Source organism: Typopeltis vanoorti, chromosome 3 (genome assembly GCF_054136105.1).
Source record: "Typopeltis vanoorti isolate ZY-2024b chromosome 3, IOZ_Tvanoo_1.0, whole genome shotgun sequence".
Taxonomy (NCBI): domain Eukaryota; kingdom Metazoa; phylum Arthropoda; class Arachnida; order Uropygi; family Thelyphonidae; genus Typopeltis; species Typopeltis vanoorti.
This window is the reverse complement of record NC_143551.1, coordinates 114,256,131-114,278,711: the sequence shown is the minus strand read 5'-3', so window position 1 is coordinate 114,278,711 and position 22,581 is coordinate 114,256,131. Positions and strand designations below refer to the sequence as shown.

General features: G+C 36.7%; 1 protein-coding gene across 1 annotated transcript in view; it reads left to right on the top strand.

Moving 5' to 3' along the window:
• The window catches only part of Tbc1d22 (TBC1 domain family member 22), a 239,663-nt gene that overhangs the window by 18,030 nt on the left and 199,052 nt on the right, over positions 1-22,581 (top strand). Inside the window, exon 2 of the mRNA XM_090415889.1 lies at positions 15,274-15,321. Coding sequence (XP_090272015.1) covers positions 15,274-15,321 — 48 coding nt within the window. The remainder of the gene's footprint in view (positions 1-15,273; positions 15,322-22,581) is intronic.

Here is a 22,581-nt window from a genome sequence, read left to right as displayed (position 1 = left end):
ACATTCACTGCCACTTTCAACATTCACTCTCTCCATGCCATGTCTCCGTGTCCATCGGAGTGCCCCCCGTTTCCCTGTTTCTCTTGTATTCCTGTTCTCTCTCTCTCTCTCTCGCACACTACTACTACTGTTTCTACTGCCAAGCACTTCTGTCTCTTCAGTACCACTCTCCTGATTTTTCTCTTCATCTCTTCCTTTTGATCTCTGGCATGCATCTCTCTCTCTCTAACACACACACACACAAAATACTTTCATCCAGCACACTCACTCCAAAGCCATTTAAATGCCACCAATCATGCCTGTATAATTTCATTCTTCCCTCAAACACATGCCATACATCCACAAACTCCACTCCCTTCTCCTCACTCAGCTCCACCAGCATACAATTCATGATTTTGGCTCTCCTTTGTAACTCATCATCATACCTAGATAATATACTGTGTTATGTCATTTCTTTCTCCTATATTCTACTTTTATTATCCCTTTTATCACTATTCTTCTATTCTACAATCGGACCTAAGAATTATCTATTTTGGGACTCTCTCCTTTTCGGATATTGACAAATTTATATTTTTTTTGAGCTGCGCCAGTCAATATCCTATAATAGAAGGGACTCTTATTCAGAGAGACATTCCCAGAATTTCATGCATATGCTCATTAACAAAACTCTTTACTACAGCTATGTAGATTTCAACTTGCAGTCGTGACCTCTAATCTAACTCTATAAACCTTCAATTCCCTCCTGATTAGGTTCAGATTTTATGAGTGGTAGTTTGATCTCATATTCAGGCAAAACTCAGGTAAAAATTGAAACATGTTTATATAGATCTTAAGACACATAATACAACTATAATATATCACACATTCAATGAACTCAACTACTTTCTTTCCTCTAATGCAACTGAATAACATATAACAAAATTTCTGTACTTTACCAACTCTATGCTGGAAATCAGGTCTGCCAGATCTGTCTATCTTTTGTTAAGCATGACTCGGTACTTCCATTCTTGTCCACGTGTAGAGTCTGGTTTCCGTCCGATTAGGCTATACTTCGCACCTGGCGTTGTGCCTGCGTTGTCCTTGATTAGCTGCCGGACATACTTGTATCTACTGCCGCTTCTAAGGAGACGTTCGCCGTTCCTTTGCAATGTGATATTTAGCGAAGGCTCGTAACTGCTGATGCCGACATCTCACACTCAGCTCCGTCTGAAATCTATCAAACATCTTTAGGAATGGGCTCACCGTCCGACATCGCTGCCCCGTCTCACATTTGTCTCAACCCAAAAAGACCAAAATCCCAGGAGTAAAACGTCTTGAAAAATGGCGCTCATCGCCTTTTATTCTTACTTCTTGTGCCCTCTTTTCCCTTGCCCTTTTTCACACGGCACTTCTCGATCTTGCCTCCCTGGTTGATCCTGTATTCTCCTTCTGCTCTAGGAGGAGTGCTATTTTCCCGGAAAGCAAACTAAAGTTACCTTCCACTTATGACACTGCCTCAGGCCCTATGCTCAACCTGCAAGGCTCGCACGCGACCTTTGGACTACTGTTTACAACTTACTCAGCGATTTACTGTATACAAAATTGTCTTAATGAAATTAATATTTACATGTAAATTCTCTACTTAACAATTTTGAATAGACGACATTGAATCATAATAATTTACATTAAGGGAACATATGTTCTTACACACGCTTAATAATTTCTTTTATTTTCTGCTGGAGTGCAAGTTTCTCCTTCAGCTATTGTATTAAACTTGTTAAATCCTGAATGAATAATTTCCTTTTCCAAGTTCTTCATTCAGGATCTAACAAAGGTCTCCCCCTTTCTAGAAAAAAGAATTTTTTCTGTTTTCAGAAAAGTTCTTTTTAGACCTCCCTCAGTTCCCTGGGAATGACGCTTTCATCTTGTTGGATCTAACTTCTGGCTTACGTTTAGGTAAGAAAACATACTCTATGCCCCTTCTGACATTTAATTTTTTTCTTACTACTTGCAATGTTAAGATCGTCTTGTCCTTCCCGAATTATACACTTGGTATTCGTTGGTCTCTTACAGGAAATCATTAAATTCTGCTCGATAGCATAGTTAACTTCCAAAGTCTCTTCACTTGTCTCACGCTCACTCTTGTTTGTAGCCTCTTCATCCGAATGTGTTCCTCCTCCTCCTTGGTCAACTATATCAGGATTCTCAACGATCTTTGATGAGGAGTCCTCATTTTGTTCTGATTTGGTGAGTGTGCTATGCTCAGCGTCTCCCTCAGTCGGTCTCTGTTTACTCTCTTTCGTGTTTCCAGTGCATATGGACACCTCATTCCGAACTTGTGATCCCCTTCCAGCTTTTGTACTCTTCTCCTTCTCCCTTGAAAACAGATTTCCTTCCTAGATCACAGGAGAAACTGTATTTTGTTAGGAAGTCATCTCCTAGGATTAGTCTTAAATGTGGGAGGGAGTTTCTTGGTAGGACTATAAAATTATGCCATAATCGGGTAATCCTACATTCAATCTTACCGATTTTGTTGCGTGAGTAATAGAGGGGGATATTCCCAGACGCTTAATAGGTCTACTGAAATGTTTGAATTTTCCCTTTACATAGGGTTCCAACTTCCCGAGATAGTTTTCGGATACGATTGAAGCTTGGGAGCTGGTATCTATTAATGTCCTAAACTTTCTCCCGCAGATCCTTCCTTCTACCATAATTCCAGGGGTTTGTCTCTGATTTCGTTGCTCCCCCTCCCCCATGCTTGTTTAGTGCAAACATGTGACTTGGCCTATGTGTGATAATCCCCTTTTGAGTTCCCTTGCCTAACAAAACAATTTTGGGCAAGATGCCCTATCCTCTTACAATTATAGCACCACGGAGGTTCTCTCTTGTTGACTCTTAATATCTCCATCCAAGGACAAAGGAGATTTGGCAGTGTCTCTATTAGACAATTCTGTCAAACGTTGCATTACCGTGTCCATCTTATCTAGCAACAGTCTCTGCAACTTCTCGACTTCCTTGCGAATTAACTTAGTTGTTCTCTCATCCTGAAGGGGGGAACTCTCCTGGTTTCTCATGGAGACTGTTGTTAACTGACTAAGCACAGCATCGAGATGTTCCACAACAGGCTGCTGTAATTTCTCCACTTCTTGCCTGATTAATGAGCGAATCTAGCTAAAACTAGGAATACCAGTAGTAGCCTGGCAAACTGACTCGGGTCTACTTCCTTCATTTTCTTTCTGTGCGTTTTGCTTTTCCTTCCTTTCTGGATGTTCTTTCCTAGTGCTTTGATCTTTATTGCTGTCTATCTCTTCCTTAATCATGTTAACAGATCCAACTGTGGCTGCAGGACATATGTCTCCAAGCAGCTGTTCTCTCTCTTTTACTGCTGCATAACATTCCTCTAAGTTGGATATTTCTTTTCCGAATGCTATCTCCCTCAGTTCTTGTCTTAGCCCTATTCTAAAGTGCTGGAAGACTGCCCAGTTCAGATGGTGCTTGTCTTCATCAGAGACACTTAGATTATTGGCGAGCGCTAACAATCTGTTGTGGAAATCAGATACACTCTCTTTGTTCTTCTGCATCATTTTCTGTAGTTTCCACAAATTTGGTCCCACATTCTTTAACCTCGAGAACTGAGATATGAGGATCTCCTTGCATTTTGAGTAGTTCAGGGTCTCCTTCAGAATTGGTGAGGAGTAAAAATAGGCTTTTGCCTTCCCCACTAGCTTGCTGTGTAGCATAACGAGCAGTTGGAAGTCACTCCATCGGCCAATCTTTCTCAGTTCCTCAATATATCCAAAGAATGTTATTACATCATCCGATTCTTTGCCAGAAAACTGAGGGAATATCTGTTGGGGATTTATTGTTCTGAAAAATTCAGAATCATTTAGTTCTGAGCTTGTCGGGAGAGACATACTTGCATTCAGCTCACAATGTGATATAAAAGTTATTTCTCAAATTTCTACTACTTTCAATAAATTCCTGATTGCCTGATATGAGATCAAGACCAACTCACTGTGATTATTGCTCAATTAAACTTAATTTAAGGGACCTAATCACATCCTGTCGGCTGTGCCATTGTTATGTCATTGCTTTCTCCTATATTTTTCTTTTATTATCCTTTTTATCACTATTCTTCTATTCTGCAATCGAACCTAAGAATTATCTATTTTGGCGCTGTCTCCTTTTCGGATATTGACAAATTTATATTTTTTTTGAGCTGCCCCAGCCAATATCCTATAATAGAAGGGACTCTTATTCAGAGAGACATTCCCAGAATTTCATGCATATGCTCATTAACAAAACTCTTTACTACAGCTATGTAGATTTCAACTTGCAGTCGTGACCTCTAATCTAACTCTATAAACCTTCAATTCCCTCCTGATTAGGTTCAGATTTTATAAGTGGTAATTTGATCTCATATTCAGGCAAAACTCAGGTAAAAATTGAAACATGTTTATGTAAATCTTAAGACACAACTATAATATATCACACATTCAATGGACTCTAGGTTATGCAAAATCAATTCATACTAAGTTAATTCTAACGTCATACTAAACAATACTAGACGAAGGAAATAAGCACAGTACTATATAACTATATAAGCAATAATTCTCTTCCATAAGTTACTCATAAATATACACAGATTTAATGTTAAAGAAATTCCAATCAGATTCTATCTGCTACAATAGTCTCATATATTGAATTCTGTCACATTCCCATATATAATCGTTCCCAGACAATTTGTCTAATTGAAACCAGCTATTACAAATTAGAATAATCACTTAGAGTTCTCTAGTAAACTGTCCAACTTCAACCATTACGCAACTATTTTCTTTCCTCTAATGCAACCGACTAACATATAACAAAATTTCTGTACTTTACCAACTCTCTGCCGGAAATCAGGTCTGCCAGATCTGTCTACCTTTTCTTAAGCACGACTCAGTACTTCCATTCGTGTCCACGTGTAGAGTCTGGTTTCCATCCAATTAGGCTATACTTCGCACCTGGCGTTGTGCCTGCATTGTCCTTGATTAACTGCCGGACATACTCGTATCTACTGCTGATTCTAAGGAGACGTTCGCCGTTCTTTTCCGATGTGATATTTAGCAAAGGCTCGTAACTGCTGATGCCGACATCTCACGCTCAGCTCCGTCTGAAATCTATCAAACATCTTTAGGAATAGGCTCGCCGTCGGACATCACTGCCCCGTCTCACGTCTGTCTCAAACCGAAAAGACCAAAATCCCAGGAGTAAAAAGCTTTGAAAAACGGCGCTCATCACCTTTTATTCCTACTTCTTGCGTCCTCTTTTTCTTTGCCCTTTTTCACACTTCTCTATCTTGCCCCCTGGTTGATCCTGTATTCTCCTTCTGCTCTAGGAGTACTTTTTTTCCGGAAAGAAAACTAAGGTTACCTTCCACTTATACCACTGTCTCAGGCTCTAAGCTCAATCTGCAAGGCTCGCATGTGACCTTTGGACTACTGGTTACAACTGACTCAGTGATTTACTGTATACAAAATTGTCTTAATGAAATTAATATTTACACATAAATTCTCTGCTTAACAATTTTGAATAGACAACATTGAATCATTATAATTTACATTAAGGGAACATATATTCTTACACACTTAATAATTTCTTTTATTTTCTGCTGGAGTGCAAGTTTCTCCTTCAGCTATTATATTAAACTTTTTAAATCCTGAATGAATAGTTTCCTTTTCCAAGTTCTTCATTCAGTATCTATGAATGAATGAAGAACTGACAACCTTTCCTGCTACATTACGCTACGCTTCAAAGAGTGAAAGATAACTCTTCTCAATAATCTCCTGATATTCATCCTCACATCCTTCTTATGTCCAGTTAGATCATTTTTCCTACAATCACAATTAACTCTCTTGCTCGTTTCTTCCTCGTGTCCAACGCCGTAATTATCATACTCATTCTCCCACCCGGATAGTAGACCTTATGGACCCTGTCTGTGTATATTTTGCAATCCATCGTTGCTCATCAAATTTTAAAGTCTTACACTTTACAACATTGACTGACAATGCCACCTGCTCATTCATATGATCTATTCAAGTCCTCCCTTAAGGCCATAACATCTGCTTGACGCTGGATTTCTCTTCTCAGTTTGTCTCTTTACAAGGCCTTGGTTACCTGCATTTGGACTACTGGAATTTCTGTGAGTAGATTTAGTCTCCTGGGTTCCAATAGGATAAAGAAGCTGTGGAAAGAGTTCAATAAAGGGTTACAAAGATTATATCTGGATTATGGGATTTAGATTATGAGGACAGATTATCACCAATTCTACTCATCCAAATATCATTAATATACAAATTGAACAACAATGGTTCCAAAACTGAGCCCTGCAACACACGAGTGGTGACCTTCTTTCAGGATATTGCATTCCCATATCGAGTGACTGATCCAACTCAGAAGTCTGTTATCCAATCCCATCTGTTTCAATTTATTTAACAGCTTGTCGTGTGGCAGTCTATCAAAAGCTTTTGCCAAATCTGAGTATACCATGGTATATGCATCTCCCTTGTCGAAGATATTTGTCACCTTGTTATAGTACATAAGTTAGTAAAACATGATCTCCCTTTAACAAACCCATGCTGACAACTACAGAGAATATTACTGTTATCACCCATTTCTGTATTCTAGTTCTCGCCAATCTCTCTAGTACCTTCACCACAACTTCAGATTATACAGATTGGCTTATAATTTGTAGCACAGCCTTATCACCACCTTTATACAGTGGAACAATTTTACCTTCTTTTCACTCTCATGTGTTATTGTAAGACTTATTTAACTGGCATGCCAGTGCTACTCCCAATCCCCAAACATTCCCTTAAGATGTGGGGAGATACGTCATCAAATCCTATCAGCTTATAGACATAGAGTCTCTATATAGACATAGAGTTTGACTTTCGGTTGCACCTGTTAATACAAGAGCAGTAGCAGCTGCCCAGCACACCTGCCCAGCGCAACTGCAAATGCACTAAACCTGCTTCTCCTCTTCCTCTTTTATTCTGTCCACCGCTGTCCTCTCAAACAGCCTTCCTCATGAAATATTCCCATCCCAAACAATTACAACTTGCAGCTCTTTGGGGGAAAAAAAAAAATCAATAAATTTTATCTCAGTCCTCATCTGCACCCCACACATGATACTATATGCTTAAAGGTTTCTTGACCTCTCGTGTATGGGATCAATATTAAAAAGAAAAGGTTATTTATTTCCTCTTATCTCCTACTCACTCACAATTAAGCCATACTTCCCCATGTTCTCTACACTTGAGTTTCTCATAATTTAACCTTGATGAGGATGAAACATCCTTATAAATTGATCACTGAATACCTCAGCAAATTTATATGGAATAAGAGAGAAATTAGTCAAAATTCTAAATTAGCTGTATACAAGACAGTGTTGTTAGGAAAGAACATTGTTAGCATTCCTGGATGCTAACACATTTATGGTCACTTAAATAGAATGAGAAAGGAAAGATTAGCAAAACAATTGTTCTCTGCTAAGTTGGCAGGAAAAAGATCCAGAGGAAGACCAATATATAGGTCGATTGATACATTAAAAAGTGCCTTAGAAGATAGAAATATAAGATCTGATAATGTCTTGACAGGTAACAGACTGATTTGGAGGAAAATTGTTGATAGGAAGTTAGTAATGAAGTAAGTTTTTCATGTAGTACTATCATATCATGTACACCTCCTTGAAAGGTACATATCAGGAATTTGATGATGATACCTCAACTAAACTATCCAAGAAAAGAATTTCTTGAATAGTTTGTTCTTGAGAAGATGGAGGACCTCTTGAGTAGGTACATTCGTGAAGAGAGAAACTATTATCAAAACTTGCCATTAAATCTGATTTGTTGAGTTTGACGTCTTTGATTTTGGTAACGAAATCAGCTGAATTTTTTATATGAGAGAAGGAATCACCAGATAGGTTTTTCAAGAAAGAAACTATTCAAGAAATTCTTTTCTTTACTCTCTCACTGTGTAAATTCAGGACACTTCAAATTCGAAAATAAGATTTACAAACAGAACTCAGGATTGGCTATGGGCAGTCCGCTCTTTCCGATTCTTGCTGATATATTCCTTAGAGACTTCGAAGAAAAGGCGATTAATTCCTCTACACTGAAATCCAAAATCTGGTACCCTTTATATAGATGATGTATTCCTCATTTGGGAACACGGTTTAAATAACCTCAATATTTTTCTAGACCATCTCAACAAGTTTCATGAGAATATCAATTTCACCTATGAACTGGAATCCAACAACTGTCTTTCCTTTTTGGACTTAAAACTCACAAGATGCACTGATAACATCAAAATCTCTATTTTTAGAAAACCAATACACACTGACAGATACCTTCATGCTTCATCCCATTACTACCCTCTGCAGAAATTTGGAATTATTTCAACCCTGGCACATCGCGCCAGATCTTTACTAACAGATGAAACAGAGATTGAAAATGAGCTTAATTTACTAAAAAGGACTTTTGTCAATAATGGTTTCTCTCTTAAGAAAATTGATAAATTTATCTCTCACTCTCGTTCTCCTACTATCAAAGATTCTTCTTCCCCAAGAGCATTCATATCTTTACCATACATCGGCTCTCTCTCCCCAAAACTGGCGAAAATTGTTAGGAAATTCAACAATAGAACTTGTTTCACTATGTTTCTAAAACTTCAATCAATACTAAGTAGACCTAAAATAAAACATCTCCCTCTCCAGTATCCAGGAGTCTGCAAGATCTTGTGTGAATGTGGCAAACTGTAATATGGTTTGTCATATTCACGCAATAGGAGCAGGGCCAGCGCTCTCTCAAGCCGCATTCTCTTCTCTATTAACTCGGATGAAGGCCTTCAACACCTCGTAGACGGGCCGCAAACTTCTAATATTCATAGGTATTATGATGAACTCAAAAGGAAGATAGTTGAATCTAAAGAAATATCCCTTGATTCATCCCATATAAACAACAGCTTTAGCTACAATCTTTCTGATGCACACATTGCCACTGTCCAATACTTCCGCTCTCGTGACAACTCTTGCATGTAGCCAACTTTAATTGGAATTCCAGCATTCATTCCTGTTTTAAATTGTGCTTCGGTCTTTTATATTAGTTCTGTTGATGTAATTTTATTATGTTTCTGTTATTTTACATAATTCTTTGGCTTTGATACCTGAAGTAGTTGAATTTTGTTCAACGAAAATAGTAGTATCTCAGCATTAAACTTTATTCTTTTTATTCTCAGTATTATAGTCATTGAAACTAATTTTTTCATATTATTATTATTTATTATTATTATTATTATTATTATTATTATTCAGGCCTCCATGGAATCAAAAGACTCGTCATTGGAGGTCCTTCCTAAGAAACACAGTCTATCAAGACTCATCGAGGGAGGTCCCCCCCCCCCCCCCAAGAAACACAAAGTCTATCATACCACTCCTTGAACTCATTGACCGTTCTCGCTCTCACTACTCCATTAGGCAATGCATTCCTGGTTCAACCACCCTCCATGCAAAGAAACCACTCCTCACCCTCTTGCTCACGGTTTCCTTTCGTAACTTCCAGGGATGGCCTCTTGTCATCACTCCTTCCTGTTGTTCAACCAAGCGAAAGAACTCCTCAGTGTCAACCCTGTAACCACCTCTCAACAGTTTAAAAGTCTCAATCATATCACCTCTCCTTCTTCTATCCACCAAACTCTGCAGTCCACATTCCCTCAGCCGATCCTCATAACTATCATTGTACAGTCCTGAAACCATCTTTATTATCCACTTTTGTACCCTTTCCACAGTTAATTTATCCCCTTCAAATCCTGGGGACCAAATCTGAGAACAATAGTCCAAGTGTGTTCTGATCAGGGTCTTATACAACAGAATGATAACTGTTTTATCTATTATTCTCTGTCATATATATATGTATATATAAATACTCCAGGGTTTTTCTTCACCTGATTTTCTAATTTCTGCTTATACTGCACTTTTATTGTGCTTACTAACCGAGTCATTCTTCTGGCTTGTTTTGTATACTCTTCATGTAACTGATTATTACCATTATTCATCTTGTACTACCTCCAAAGCACCTTCCAGATTTCGTGCTTAATTCCCTCATTCATTCATTTTACACCTACCTTATTTCAGCCTTTTGACCTTTGGAATACCGTCATACATTGATGATGTTACATCAATTCCTGAGCAGCATTTATTTTCTTACCACTCAACTCCTCATTCCATGCTATAGTTCCAAGCTGTCTCCTAAACTTGTTATAATCATCAGCTGTGTATTTCTGTGTATATCTTTTCCTCACAGAGATCTGCATATGGCTAGCCACAACTCAGCTGATCGTTTCGTAATCACTCTTACCAACTGGAGGAAATTGTAAAACCCCACTCAAAATTACATCTTCTGATGAAATGATCAGATCTAAAACTCTTGATCCCTGTGTGCCCTCCTTTACATGCTGCCTAAGATAGTTGTCTCTCAGGAAATTCATTTTCCTTATTCCCAAATGCTGTCTCTTCATTCCAATCTATACTGCCATAATAATCACCCTTCCTTTGTTCACTAACTGAAGTTGCTTAGACATTTCTTCATCACCGTCCTCCACATTTGAACTAAATGCACATCAAAACCATTGCCACTATTTTGCTCTTTCTTGTCTATAGAACATGAGTGGATTGCTAAATCATGCCCCTTGAAAAAAAAAAACATGCTGTCCTCCATAGAGGATCAGATTGCCATCCACTCACTTCAAGATGTAGGTCCTAACCATTCTCTAGTGGCATAATGACTACACCAGAGATACTTATTTGGTCTATAATTGGTTATATTGGTCATAGCTTCACTCTTGTATAACAAGCAATCTTGTCTTCCTTCCACTCATTGGAAATTTTACTTTTGCTGATACTCAAGCTAAATAACTAGGTCACTAGCAATTAATTCTCTTGTACCGTTGTTTAGTATCCATGCTGATATCCCATCTAATCCTACTGCCATGTTTGCATCAACCTCCTACAATGTCTTATTTATACAAATTAAGTGGATATTGAATCCAACATTATTTCAAAGCTTAATAAATAGAAACTATAAGAGTTTCGTGCTGAATATAGAAACTATAAACGTTTTGGCAGATCCAAGTGTAAGCAACCTTTCAGGACAGGGGCAACTCGTGGCAAAGGTGGAGTAAGTTCTGATCACTTTCCTTAGTATTCTCCATAATGCAAAGCACATCTCCTTGCGGAGATGTATGATGCTATGCATTGTGGGAAGGGGTCACTATCCAGACCGGTTTCGACCTTTGTTGAGGTCTCGTCAGTGGGAGCCAGACCCAGATGTAAAATACCCAGGTTGAAGTGATGCAGAAGTCATCCTTTCCCATATGAGTTGCCAAAAGGTGTCACATTTTAAATCTGGGTCTGACTCCCACTGACGAAACCTGAACAAAGGTCGAAACCGGTCTGGGTAGTGATCCCTTCCATAATGCATAGCATCATACATCTCCACAAGGAGATGTGCTTTGCATTATGGAGAATACTAAGGAAAGTGATCAGAACTTACTCCACCTTTGCCATGAGTTGCCCTTGTCCTGAAAGGTTGCTTACCCTTGGATTCGCCGAAACTATAAAAGTTTCGGCGAATCCAAGGGTAAGCAACTTGGAAGGCTACGTTCTGGAGAGATGAATCAGGCTGCATCCTCTACCCAGAACGTAGCCTTCCAAGTTTCCACGTTCCACCATACATAGTCTTTGCACCACTGAAGACGATGCTACATGTTGGTTTAGATAATATGGGGCTTGCTTATTGCACTCCTACCATGGTAACCCATGTTGTTTCCACCTCTGTTCTGAATGAACAGAGGTGGAGATTCGTGTTCCAGTCAATGCCCAGAACTTTGCATTCAATGTGTTGACTGACAAATAGCGGTTTTTACATATTATCCTTTGTGGTATCTTACAGTCACGTTCGATGAGTGTGGTGGGTTGTCCACTGCAGGTAGCCCTTGAAGTTGACTCCCTGGGATGGCCCAATTTATCAACAATTTGCCAAACAGGTAGGCCTGCAACATTCCATCCTATCACAATGCCTCTTTCAAACTCCATCAGTTTCCTCCTCGCAGCCATTTCACTCAGACACAGTTGCACTGACTTTGGAGCATCATGTTCTTCCAATTTATACTGACTACAAACACATGACTTGTTACATGGCACAATGCACCTTGCCCATGGGAGTTCCATTGACTTCTTTCCAAACAGTGTGCATTGCTATGCATTGTGGGAAAAGTCATAACTCAGACTTATTTGACCTTTATTTGAGGTACTGTAAAGGTGCAGGTGCACATCTCTCCAAGATCACTCTAAATCTCACTGAGTGACCCAGAAGGATCACATTTAAGCTCATCGGGCAAAAATCTGTCATAAAGCATAACTGCTTTACTCCCTAGAATCAAGTCCCAAGATGAATATAATTCAAAATGTTCATCTTTGGACTTGATGAACAAAGATGAACATTATTCAAAAGTCATCAGTGGGAGACAGATGTAGAAAGATACCAAGGTTGAATTAATGCAGAAGTCATTATCCATATACAAGTAGTAAAAATGCACATCACCTAATTATTAAAATACTGTAAGTTTATTAATTTTTAATAAGTAACATACAAACGCAGTTGAAAATATTTAAGATGGATTAATTACAAATATTTTGATTCACATATCCTGGAAATCCAAGTATGAAATGAAAATACCTCAGATCACAGATAGTTGTAGAAAGTTTTTTTTTTTCACTTGGTTACAAAGTAAATTATACTTGCTAAGAAATTATATTCTTGTTTCTTCTCTTTCTTAAGTGTAAGCACTCAATTTGAATGTGAACTAGTCATGAAGATGCTTCATTTTGCATGAAGCATCTTCATGACTTCAGGGATAGTATAGATTTTCCTGTTCTGTAATCTGACCACTCAGTAGTACACAGGACTGAACCTGAAGTGGTACATCGTGAGACCTCTCTACAAGCTAACAGATAATCCTGCTACTACTTACTCTGGTTCATTTACCAAAAAAACCTAAAATTTATTGATAATATCCAGAGAGAATACTTATAAATTGACTCCCACTCTCTCTCTCTCTCTCCACTTTTTCATGGACTATTTTCATCTCGTGTCTTTGATTGTGTACTAATGTCAGCTGTATGAGAAGTCAGGATGATGTGGCTATCATTGGTTTATCTAAGGATTATTGGTATATGTGAAACTAGGCTGAGAATTCGTTAACAGATGGACATATTAGAAATGGAGGAGTATTGTTAATGATAGTAGAAGGATTATACTACTTAAGGTGGAAGGTGAAGGTTGAAAGATAGCAGTATATGTAATAGTTTGAGGCTGTTTGATGTTAGGTTGAAATAAATAGAATGCTTTTATAGGTTGGGAATGTAGAGGGTAATGGCTGAAATATTTAAACATTGTTTGGGCAAATAAAATGATCCATTGTAACGGGGGATTTTAATTATGGGAATATGGTTGCCAAGAAGGGGGGGGGGGAGAATGGAAGCAGTGGGTGTTAATTTCTGAAGTTCTTGCATGATAATTATCCTGGCCACTGTGATGGAAGTAATGCAAACATTGAGTGTTGGATTTGTTAATTATCTGAGGACCTGATTCTGATTAACTATCAACCTTACCATCAGTTGGTGATGGTCATGACTAGAAAGAATGGAATGATTTGACTCAAAATAATTCCAGTATATGTGAAATTATCATGTGGGTGATTATAGAAAGCTCAATAATCAGCTTACATTAACACTGGGATGATGAAGTGTGAGAGAAACCGAATAATAAAATATGTGAATTGGGCAAAACACACCTAACATGAATAATGTACAATTGTATACCAAGAGTCAGTTGAATAAATAAGATAGAAATGAATGAATGGTGAAATTTGGCAACCACTGTGGGAGAAGGCATTATGGAGGTGTAGCTGGCACTGATCCGGATGCATGAGGAGTATAAGGTGTGCAATAGAAAATTGACATTCATAGTAAATTAAGGAAAAGTGCAATTCAAGAAGAAGTGATTACATAGTGAGTTCAAAGGAAATAACTAAGAGATTTCACTGCTATAGGTGTTGTGTAGTATTTGCCTCCCTGCTAGGTTCTGCCTAGAATGGAGGCAGTTAAATGTTCTTCATCTGGTTTGGGATGCTGTTTGTGCAGTACTGACTTGGGAAGTGGCTAAGCTTAGGAAAGTGCTATTCAGAAAAGGTTGCATGCTGAATTACAAAACAAGAAATTGATCAATGGAAGAGTATGCTAGGTTCTCTCCTATGGGTAGTTGTTGGATGGGAAGGATATTGTCAGTGCGTCGAAAGCATTTAAAAATACTTAAATGATGCAACATCAGAATGTGTCCTTAAAGCTTGAAGAATAAATAGGCATAGAAGTGAAATGAATGTGAAAATTGCTGTCTGTTCAATATTAGTAAAGTTTATGCACTTTGGTATAATAAGATATTCAGTGTCATATTATATTGGTGGTATTATACCAGAAGAAACTGATTAAGCCCACGATCTTGATAGGAAATTGATAGTAGATAGGAAGTTGAAATTGAAGGGTCATATAGCAAAGGTTACAAATACAGCTCAGAGGATAATTGCAGTGCTGAAATGAACCTTGACATTTAAAGATGAAGTCATTTTGCCTATTGACATGACCTGACTTGGGCTATTATGTGCTGGTCTAGTCTTCTAGTTTCTGTGGTAATGCTGATAAAGTGGAGAGAATGCAAAGGAAAGTGTTAAAGATGAGATCAGGATTGTGGATTGCAGACACCAGCAAACAGAGAAAGAGGGATGATATGATGAGGGTCATACATGATAAGTAGATGGAATTTTATATTTTATGGACAGTGGAGAAAGGGCATTCATGAAAGTTGAGAATGAATGCAGTCAAGAAGGCGAGGGGGGGGGTGAGATCTAAATCTAAAATAGTGGTGTGTGTGTGTGTGCTGGAAAGGGTTGGCTTTGGAAGTTGTGAGTGCAGGTAGTTTGAATGAATTCACACTTCTTAAAGTGCGAATTCAAGAAAAAGTATAATGGTTGGTGCAGGTGATATGACTTTCCTCGATGAGTCAATCCCTCACTCTCTGGAGGTCTCTCCTAATAATAATAATAATTAATTCTATACAACTAACTGTAGAATTTATAGTACAGTATTATTTTCTCTGTTTATGTCATTTCTTTTGATTTTTCCCCCCCATTTTCTTTCAGTGTGAAGCCAGTTTATGGAGCTGGGCATTCCTTACGCATAGAATCCATGTAAGTTAGTATTATTTTTATTTTCACACTTCCCTTTCAATTTTATTGAGGATCCAAGTTGGCACATTTTTTACAGGTTAAGCACAAATAATATGAGCAATTTCAAAAATTTATTTAAAAGAATAGTATATAAAAATGAAACTAACACCATTGGAAGAACTTTAAAATGCTTTTTTTTTGCAGAAAAAGGTACCATTACTTAATAACTAGTAACTATTATAATAATGGAATTAACTCACGTAAATTATTCTTTATTCGTGGAATTTTCACCTGCGTATCACAGGCATCATCACTACAGGTACAAGGCTAATTAAACAATAACTGTTATATTCACAAAGTGCCGCCTAAGTAGCTAAGGTTAAATTTCCTAAATTTATTTATTTATTATTATTATTATTAATTATTTAAATTTAATTATTTAGTTATTTAATTATTAAATAATTATTTAATTATTCAATTATAATAATTAAAAAAAATGTAATTTTTTTTAAAAATATATTATATATATGTGTATACAATTATATGTTAGGAAAGATTTACTGCTTTATAAAGTACTACTCCCACAAGGGGGAAAGACGTAGACCATCGGATTTGTTTAGGTTAGGGGAGTGAAGTAATGTTTCTTTGTATAGCCGTTCCATTAGGAACCGACTTTTGTGAATGACTTTTGTCTTGTTCCACTTAACTCTATGTCTGAGTGGAACAAGACAAAAGTCATTCACAAAAGTCGGTTCCTAATGGAACAGCTATACAAAGAAGCATGTGAAACATTACTTCACTCCCCCTAACCTAAACAGATCTGATGGTCTACATCTTTCCCCCTTGTGGGAGATAGTACTTTATAAAGCAGCAAATTTTTCCTAACATATAATTGTATACACACACACACACACACACATATATATATATATATATATATATATATTTAAAAAAATAATAAAAAATAATTTTTTTAAAATTATTATAATTGAATAATTAAATAAATTTAGGAAATTTAACCTTAGCTACTGAGGTGGCGCTTTGTGAATATAACAGTTATTGTTTAATTAGCCTTGTACCTGTACTGATGATGCCTGTGATACTCAGGTGAAAATTATACGAATAAAGAATAATTTACGTGAGTTAATTCCGTTATTATAATAGTTAGTAATATGTCTACTCATGGTAGTTCCTTACTGAAACTTATACTTACTAGCTACTAGGAATGCAGGGGCCATCTGTGGAAATTGTGTAAGAGTGTGGTTAGTAGTGGGTGTGCAGACCAGATTTTCTTCATGGTGAGTGAGTGAAATGGATTACTAGGATTGGCTGTGAGTTCCCTGACTGTGAATGGATTCAAGGAGAGGTGTGATAGGATTTGTATGATGTGATTTGGGTCTCTGTATTCCATGGAGATGCTGTAAAATAATAATAAAAGCTGTAGTGTTCAACAGAATTTTCAGCCAAGTTTCATAAAAACTTGTATGTGAATTCATTTGAGTGGTGGAGATACTTTCAGAAGGTCTCAAAGAAAAGTATAGACATGTAGCATGCAGAAATATTTATGAATTCTTTGAACTTCATTTACTGTTATGATTAGTGTATGAAATTGTTTCTCCAAGTCTATAAAATTTATGTACAAATCCTTGTTATATTTCCATGATTTCTCAGATATTTGTCATAAAGAGAAAATCTGATCTTGACAAGCTCTGTTTGGCTTGTTCTTCTCCAAGTGTTTCTTTGAATGAAATTTTTCTTAGTCTCTTCTCAAGTATGCTTGCAAAATCTTGCCTGGAACACATAGTAGAGAAATGATCATATTCCTTTACTTATATATGTGAACTATAAGAGCTTTACTCCAGTCATCTGGAACCATACTTTCTGAATTATGCAGTATTGTTACTGTACCTCTGTATTTTAATATTTCTAGTGAAATACTATCTACTTCAGCTGCCTTTCAACATTTCAGGCTTTTGATAGTTTTCCTCCCTCAAATGTTGATACATGCTCCTGATTGCATTCCCTTTGAATAATTTCTACTGCTGTTCTGACACAGCTTGTTTTGTTTACCATTCTCAAATTAATTATGACAGATATCTAGAATATTTTCAGTTTCAGTTTTCATATCACCTTTATCATCTCTGATTCCTTTCACTGTACACTTTCCTCCATTTCTAAGTTTTTTTTTTTTTTTTTCCCAGTAGCCTCCAGAATATTCTACTTTCTTCCTGATATTTATTTTTTATATTCTTACTAATGTCTTCCCATAACTTTGTTTAACTACTTTTACACATAGCTTAGCTGTCTTATATTTTTCTTTATTCTCTTATGGCGTTTTACAGCTTACTTTGCTAGGAACTTTTGATATGCTTTTCTTGGACTGCCTGTTTAACTTTTTCATTCATATGGAGTTCTGATTTTTCTATCCTTAGAGACAACTTCACCACATGCCAGCCTAGCTGAATCAATCAATTAATCAGTGCCTTCTTCAGAGTTTGCTACTGAGACTCCAAGGTTTGGTTCATTCTTTCTTTCTTTCTTTTTTTAGTACTATTTGTATAGTTGATCTATAGTTCACCTGTAACAGCTGTCCACCTTTAATTCTTTTTATAAAACTTTCCTGTACTATGTTCTTTTCAATATAATATTCATTTTTATCTTGCTTAAAAGTAAGTAATGATCAGTGCTAATTTCATGTCTATTGTATACTCTTGTATCCTGAATCAGCATGAAGATATTACCACTGATAACATAGTCAATGAAACTTTTCTTATTTCTTTGCACATTTTTATGCACATCTTTATGTTGGAACATGTTTTTAGCAATGACTACTCTATGTCCTGAAAAGAAATCCACTAGGTACTTAACATTATTATTAGTTTTGCCTTTTTCTTCAAATTTTCCCAGAACATATATGTGCCTAGTATTCACTTCCTTCCTTGCTGTTTAGATCTTCAGCAAGGACCAGTTTTCTGTTTTCTTTGTGAGTTGTCTTCTCTAAAATTCATTCACTTATTTCTTAGGAGAACCTTCTCCTGGGACCATAGGCACAAATAAGTTTCATTGTCAAATCCCCATTTTGAAGTTCATCCACCTGACTTAATATTACCTTCTAGTCAAGGAGTTTATTTTTTGTTTGGCTTTGAATGCTGTTGCCATACTCATTATTGTCCACATATAACATCCTGTATTTATTAATTAGTAGGATCTCACCTGTTTAATCTTCTTTGTCTCACTAATGCCACTTATATCCTTGTAATACTTTTCTAGTTCTGCTAATTGTTTCCTTTCTATTGATACTTCTTATGTTAATGGTGCTGTCTTCAGTTCTTTTGATTTGGTGCTTGTTTTAAGTTTCTGAGAAGTGTCAATACTATGAAGACTAGAAGAATATTGTTGTCCAAACAACTCAGCATTCTTCTATTATCTTACTGTAAAATCATCACTTGTGAATTCTTATTTTAATTCAGAAATTTTACTAATCAATAAAAATAAGTAAAACAGTAATAGCAAAGTAACCTATATTAAACTGTGTACATAAAATATAAGTTCACACAAGAACACAAAGTGAAAATATATAGGAAATTATTTACTCCAAGTAATATTATAACCAGAACTAAATATTCTCTCTTGCAAGACTCAGAATTTGACAGATTGACTTTTGTGGAATCGAGTCATTTACTAAGTCTTGCAAAATAAATCTCTCTCAAATAAACATTGAGAAATATTTTCTCTCAAATAAGCATTCAGGAACACTTCCCACTATAAAAGATTATTATTATGTGTAACTCCATGGAGTCCAAAGACTCATCGAGAGAGAGGGCACCTCTACAACCCTCTGTCTCCACCACTCAATCCACCAACTACATTATCTTCACCAGTGCCATCTACTGCCCACCACCACCACTAGTATTTTCATAGACAATCACAAACATTCGTGCCCACGGTGGAATTTGAACCTACAGCCTTTTGGCTAGAGAGCGGATATGCTAACCATTTGCCAACCAATTTAACTGTTTAGACCTATTTAGATAACTGCTGCATGAATATTTACATTGCTTGATAACTTTCTGCTTATTTATGTATTTCGTGTGATGTTACAACGGCCATGAGTCCCCTTTTATGGGGAGGTACGGCACCATCTCAATCCCCCCCCCCTCCAATTTTATCCGGGTTTGGGACTGGCATAGCTGATGAATCAGACCTATGGCTTAAGTCTTAAGTATTCCTGAATGTAATCCATGTGTGTGTTCATGGGGATGAAAAACCTGAGTTTTCAGGTGGAAGAAATCCTCTACCTCTGTATGAGACCTTCTTACTCATCTTTCGTCGAAAGAGACCACATAAAGGTTCCTCACATCATGGATGGGAATCAAAACTTTCTGCTATGTCAGTTGGAATAAATGGGCATTTGCAGAATTATAGTGGTTACTTCCTTGAAGATTGGGAATTTTTCTAATGCCATTCAGTTCCTTATCTTACAAAAAATTTTCACATTATCAGAAGAGATGAAGGTTACAAGCTTGCATCTTAAGTTCGGCTATGATTAGGAAAATGTGATCTTTTGGGATAATATTGTTAGATCCTGAATGAAGGAATCTTGCAAAGAGATCATTCATTCAGGATTTAACATGATAAATATTACTAATTAAGGAGATATCTGCGCATCAGTTAATAATTATGAAAAATTTATTTATGTTATCTGATAATGTGTAGTCCATATGTGCCATATATTGAAATTTATTCCAGTTTAACTGAAATGAGAAGCAGAGAATTTTGTGTCAGAATAGTAAGAATTATGTAAGGGAATTGTTAAGTTATTTGTAAATCCCATTAAGCTATCTAGTACATTACGAAATTTCCAGAAAATAATAAGTAGTAATCCGGAATAATCTTGTATAATCTGTACAAGTCAAGCATAGCGATGGAGGCTGTACCTACGTGGAAAGTGATGTCAGAACGACTACCTGGAATAGGGTAACCTAACAGATTAGGGAGAGTGTAGGATCACCCAAGGGGCATGAACGATGGGGTTCGTGGATAAAAAACACATAGAATAGAGGGCACCCGAAAGGGTGAATAAAAGACGATGCGCACCATATTACAGGGGCTTTTTTTTTTCTTCTTTGGTTCCTGGATTCCAGTGTTAGGAGTTTTGTCGGGGGATTTGTGAGAGAGCGGTGGGTTGACTACAGTGATGTCGGACGACGAGGCCTATTCTTGAGAATGCTTGAGGATTTCCAAGCGAAGCTGATCGTGTTATGACGGCCTATGCCGAATCGAGCCTTCGAATAAAGTCCCATCAAGGAGAACGGAGAAAATTTCCTGCGGAGCGGTAGACAGCACGTCGCAGTCCAGAAATGATTCAAAGAAAAGCATAGTGCATCGCCAAGCGCAAAGACGGCTGATAACTATACAGCAAGGTAATCCAGATCTACATGAGATGGCGGCATGAAATCTGAAAGGATCCGGTAATGTAAAGAATTTCATTCTCTGTTAAAAATAGCTGAGAAGAATAAGAAATTTGTGTATACTGTAAACTAAGGACACTAATAGAGAACTTTTAAGTGAGAATTTGATTGAATTAGTTAAGACCCCGTGGAACAAAGAAGAATTGTTGATAGGCAGTATTTCGATTGAGAATGGCTAGGCTTGACTAATGAAATTTAGAATTAAGATGGTTATTGATAGAGTATTAATGAAAGTGTTCAGTGAATAACTTGTGAAAGGAATTATATCCTAGTAGTGTTATGCTTATACTTAATCTTACCCTTTTCGTAATTGAAGGATTTAGCTTACTCAAATTCATTGTTATGATTTAGTATGAACCTTAACTTAGAGTGAGTTTTGTTCTATTGAGTATTTGAATTTTCTTAACTGTAAATGTTTTATGCTTTTCCAATAAACATGTTTTGTACCTTATACCTGAGTTTATGCCTGATTACGAATTAATACCACCACTTATGAAATAGAACCTTTTGGCAGGAAGGAATTTGATATGATTGCTTAAGTGAGATTCAGGTCACGACTGCTAACTGAATCTGAATCTGCACAGCGTTAGTGTAAGATTAATAATTGTATGTATCCCTTTTGAATTTGGACTTGTTTCCCTGAGCAAGAGTCTCTTCTGTTATAGGATATTGGCTGGCTCAGCATAAAAATAAATTTTGCTAATATCCGAAAAGGAAATAGTACTGAATTAATATTTTAAGGGCACAACAGTAGATTTGAAAGCGTGCTATTTAGAGGTAGAACAACGAATAATATAGAGAAAACAACACCATAACAATATAACAATTTTAAGAAATTTTGAGAAATTTTTTTTTCCCCAATTGCATTTTTTATTTACTCCATTTTTCTAATGGAGCTTGCTAAAACTCTAACTTCTTAAATTGAATTAATTTTCATAATAGAAAGTAACATAGTGTTGCCATGGTATGTCATAATAAAGTGCAGAGTTTTGCTTACAGAATTGTAAGCAAAACTCTGCACTTGGAGATGTGGATGAGGTGAGTGCTTTCTGAAGAGTGTAACTCACCTCATCCACATCTCGAATGATGGTGGAAGTACTGTGTGATGCTAAATATGAGGAGAAATTGAAGATTTGTGGGTTACAGAGAAGCCAGTTGATTGGCAGATACCGTATTTCCCCAAAAATAAGACCTGGTCTTATATTAATTTTTGCTCCAAAAGATGCATTAAAGTTTATTTTCAGGGGATGTCTTATTTTTTCATGTACAACAATCTTTATTTATTCATGTACTACAATCTACATTTATTCAAATACAGTCATGTCATCTTCTTCTGGAACATCGTCATAACTCTCCAAACCCCGAATTCTGGTCTGAATTTCTTGCGACTCCATTTCCTATAGAACCATTGGCCCCAATCTCTCATGTCCAGCAATAGAGCTCTCCTTAAATGAGCACTTCTTGTCCATGTAGCCTGCTCATAGTGCATTGGCAGCACAGCTATCAGTGATTTTATCCCATGAATTCACCCAAGGCACGACCTCTTGCATTGTGTCTGTACTCAGATTGGTCATTTGGCAATAAATCTTGAATTCATCTGTTTACATAGGCATTTACCTCTCGTCCAAAGGCATCCGCTTGGGTATTTACAAATATACTTAATTATAATTTATGTTATCATTTATTTTAAGTATTAATGTCAATAATATTATTTATTTATATTTAATTATATATTAATATTATTATTTTATAATTCAATACTTCCGTCGTGTGTTGCAACAGACATACTAAATGTGTCCGTCTGGCTGAT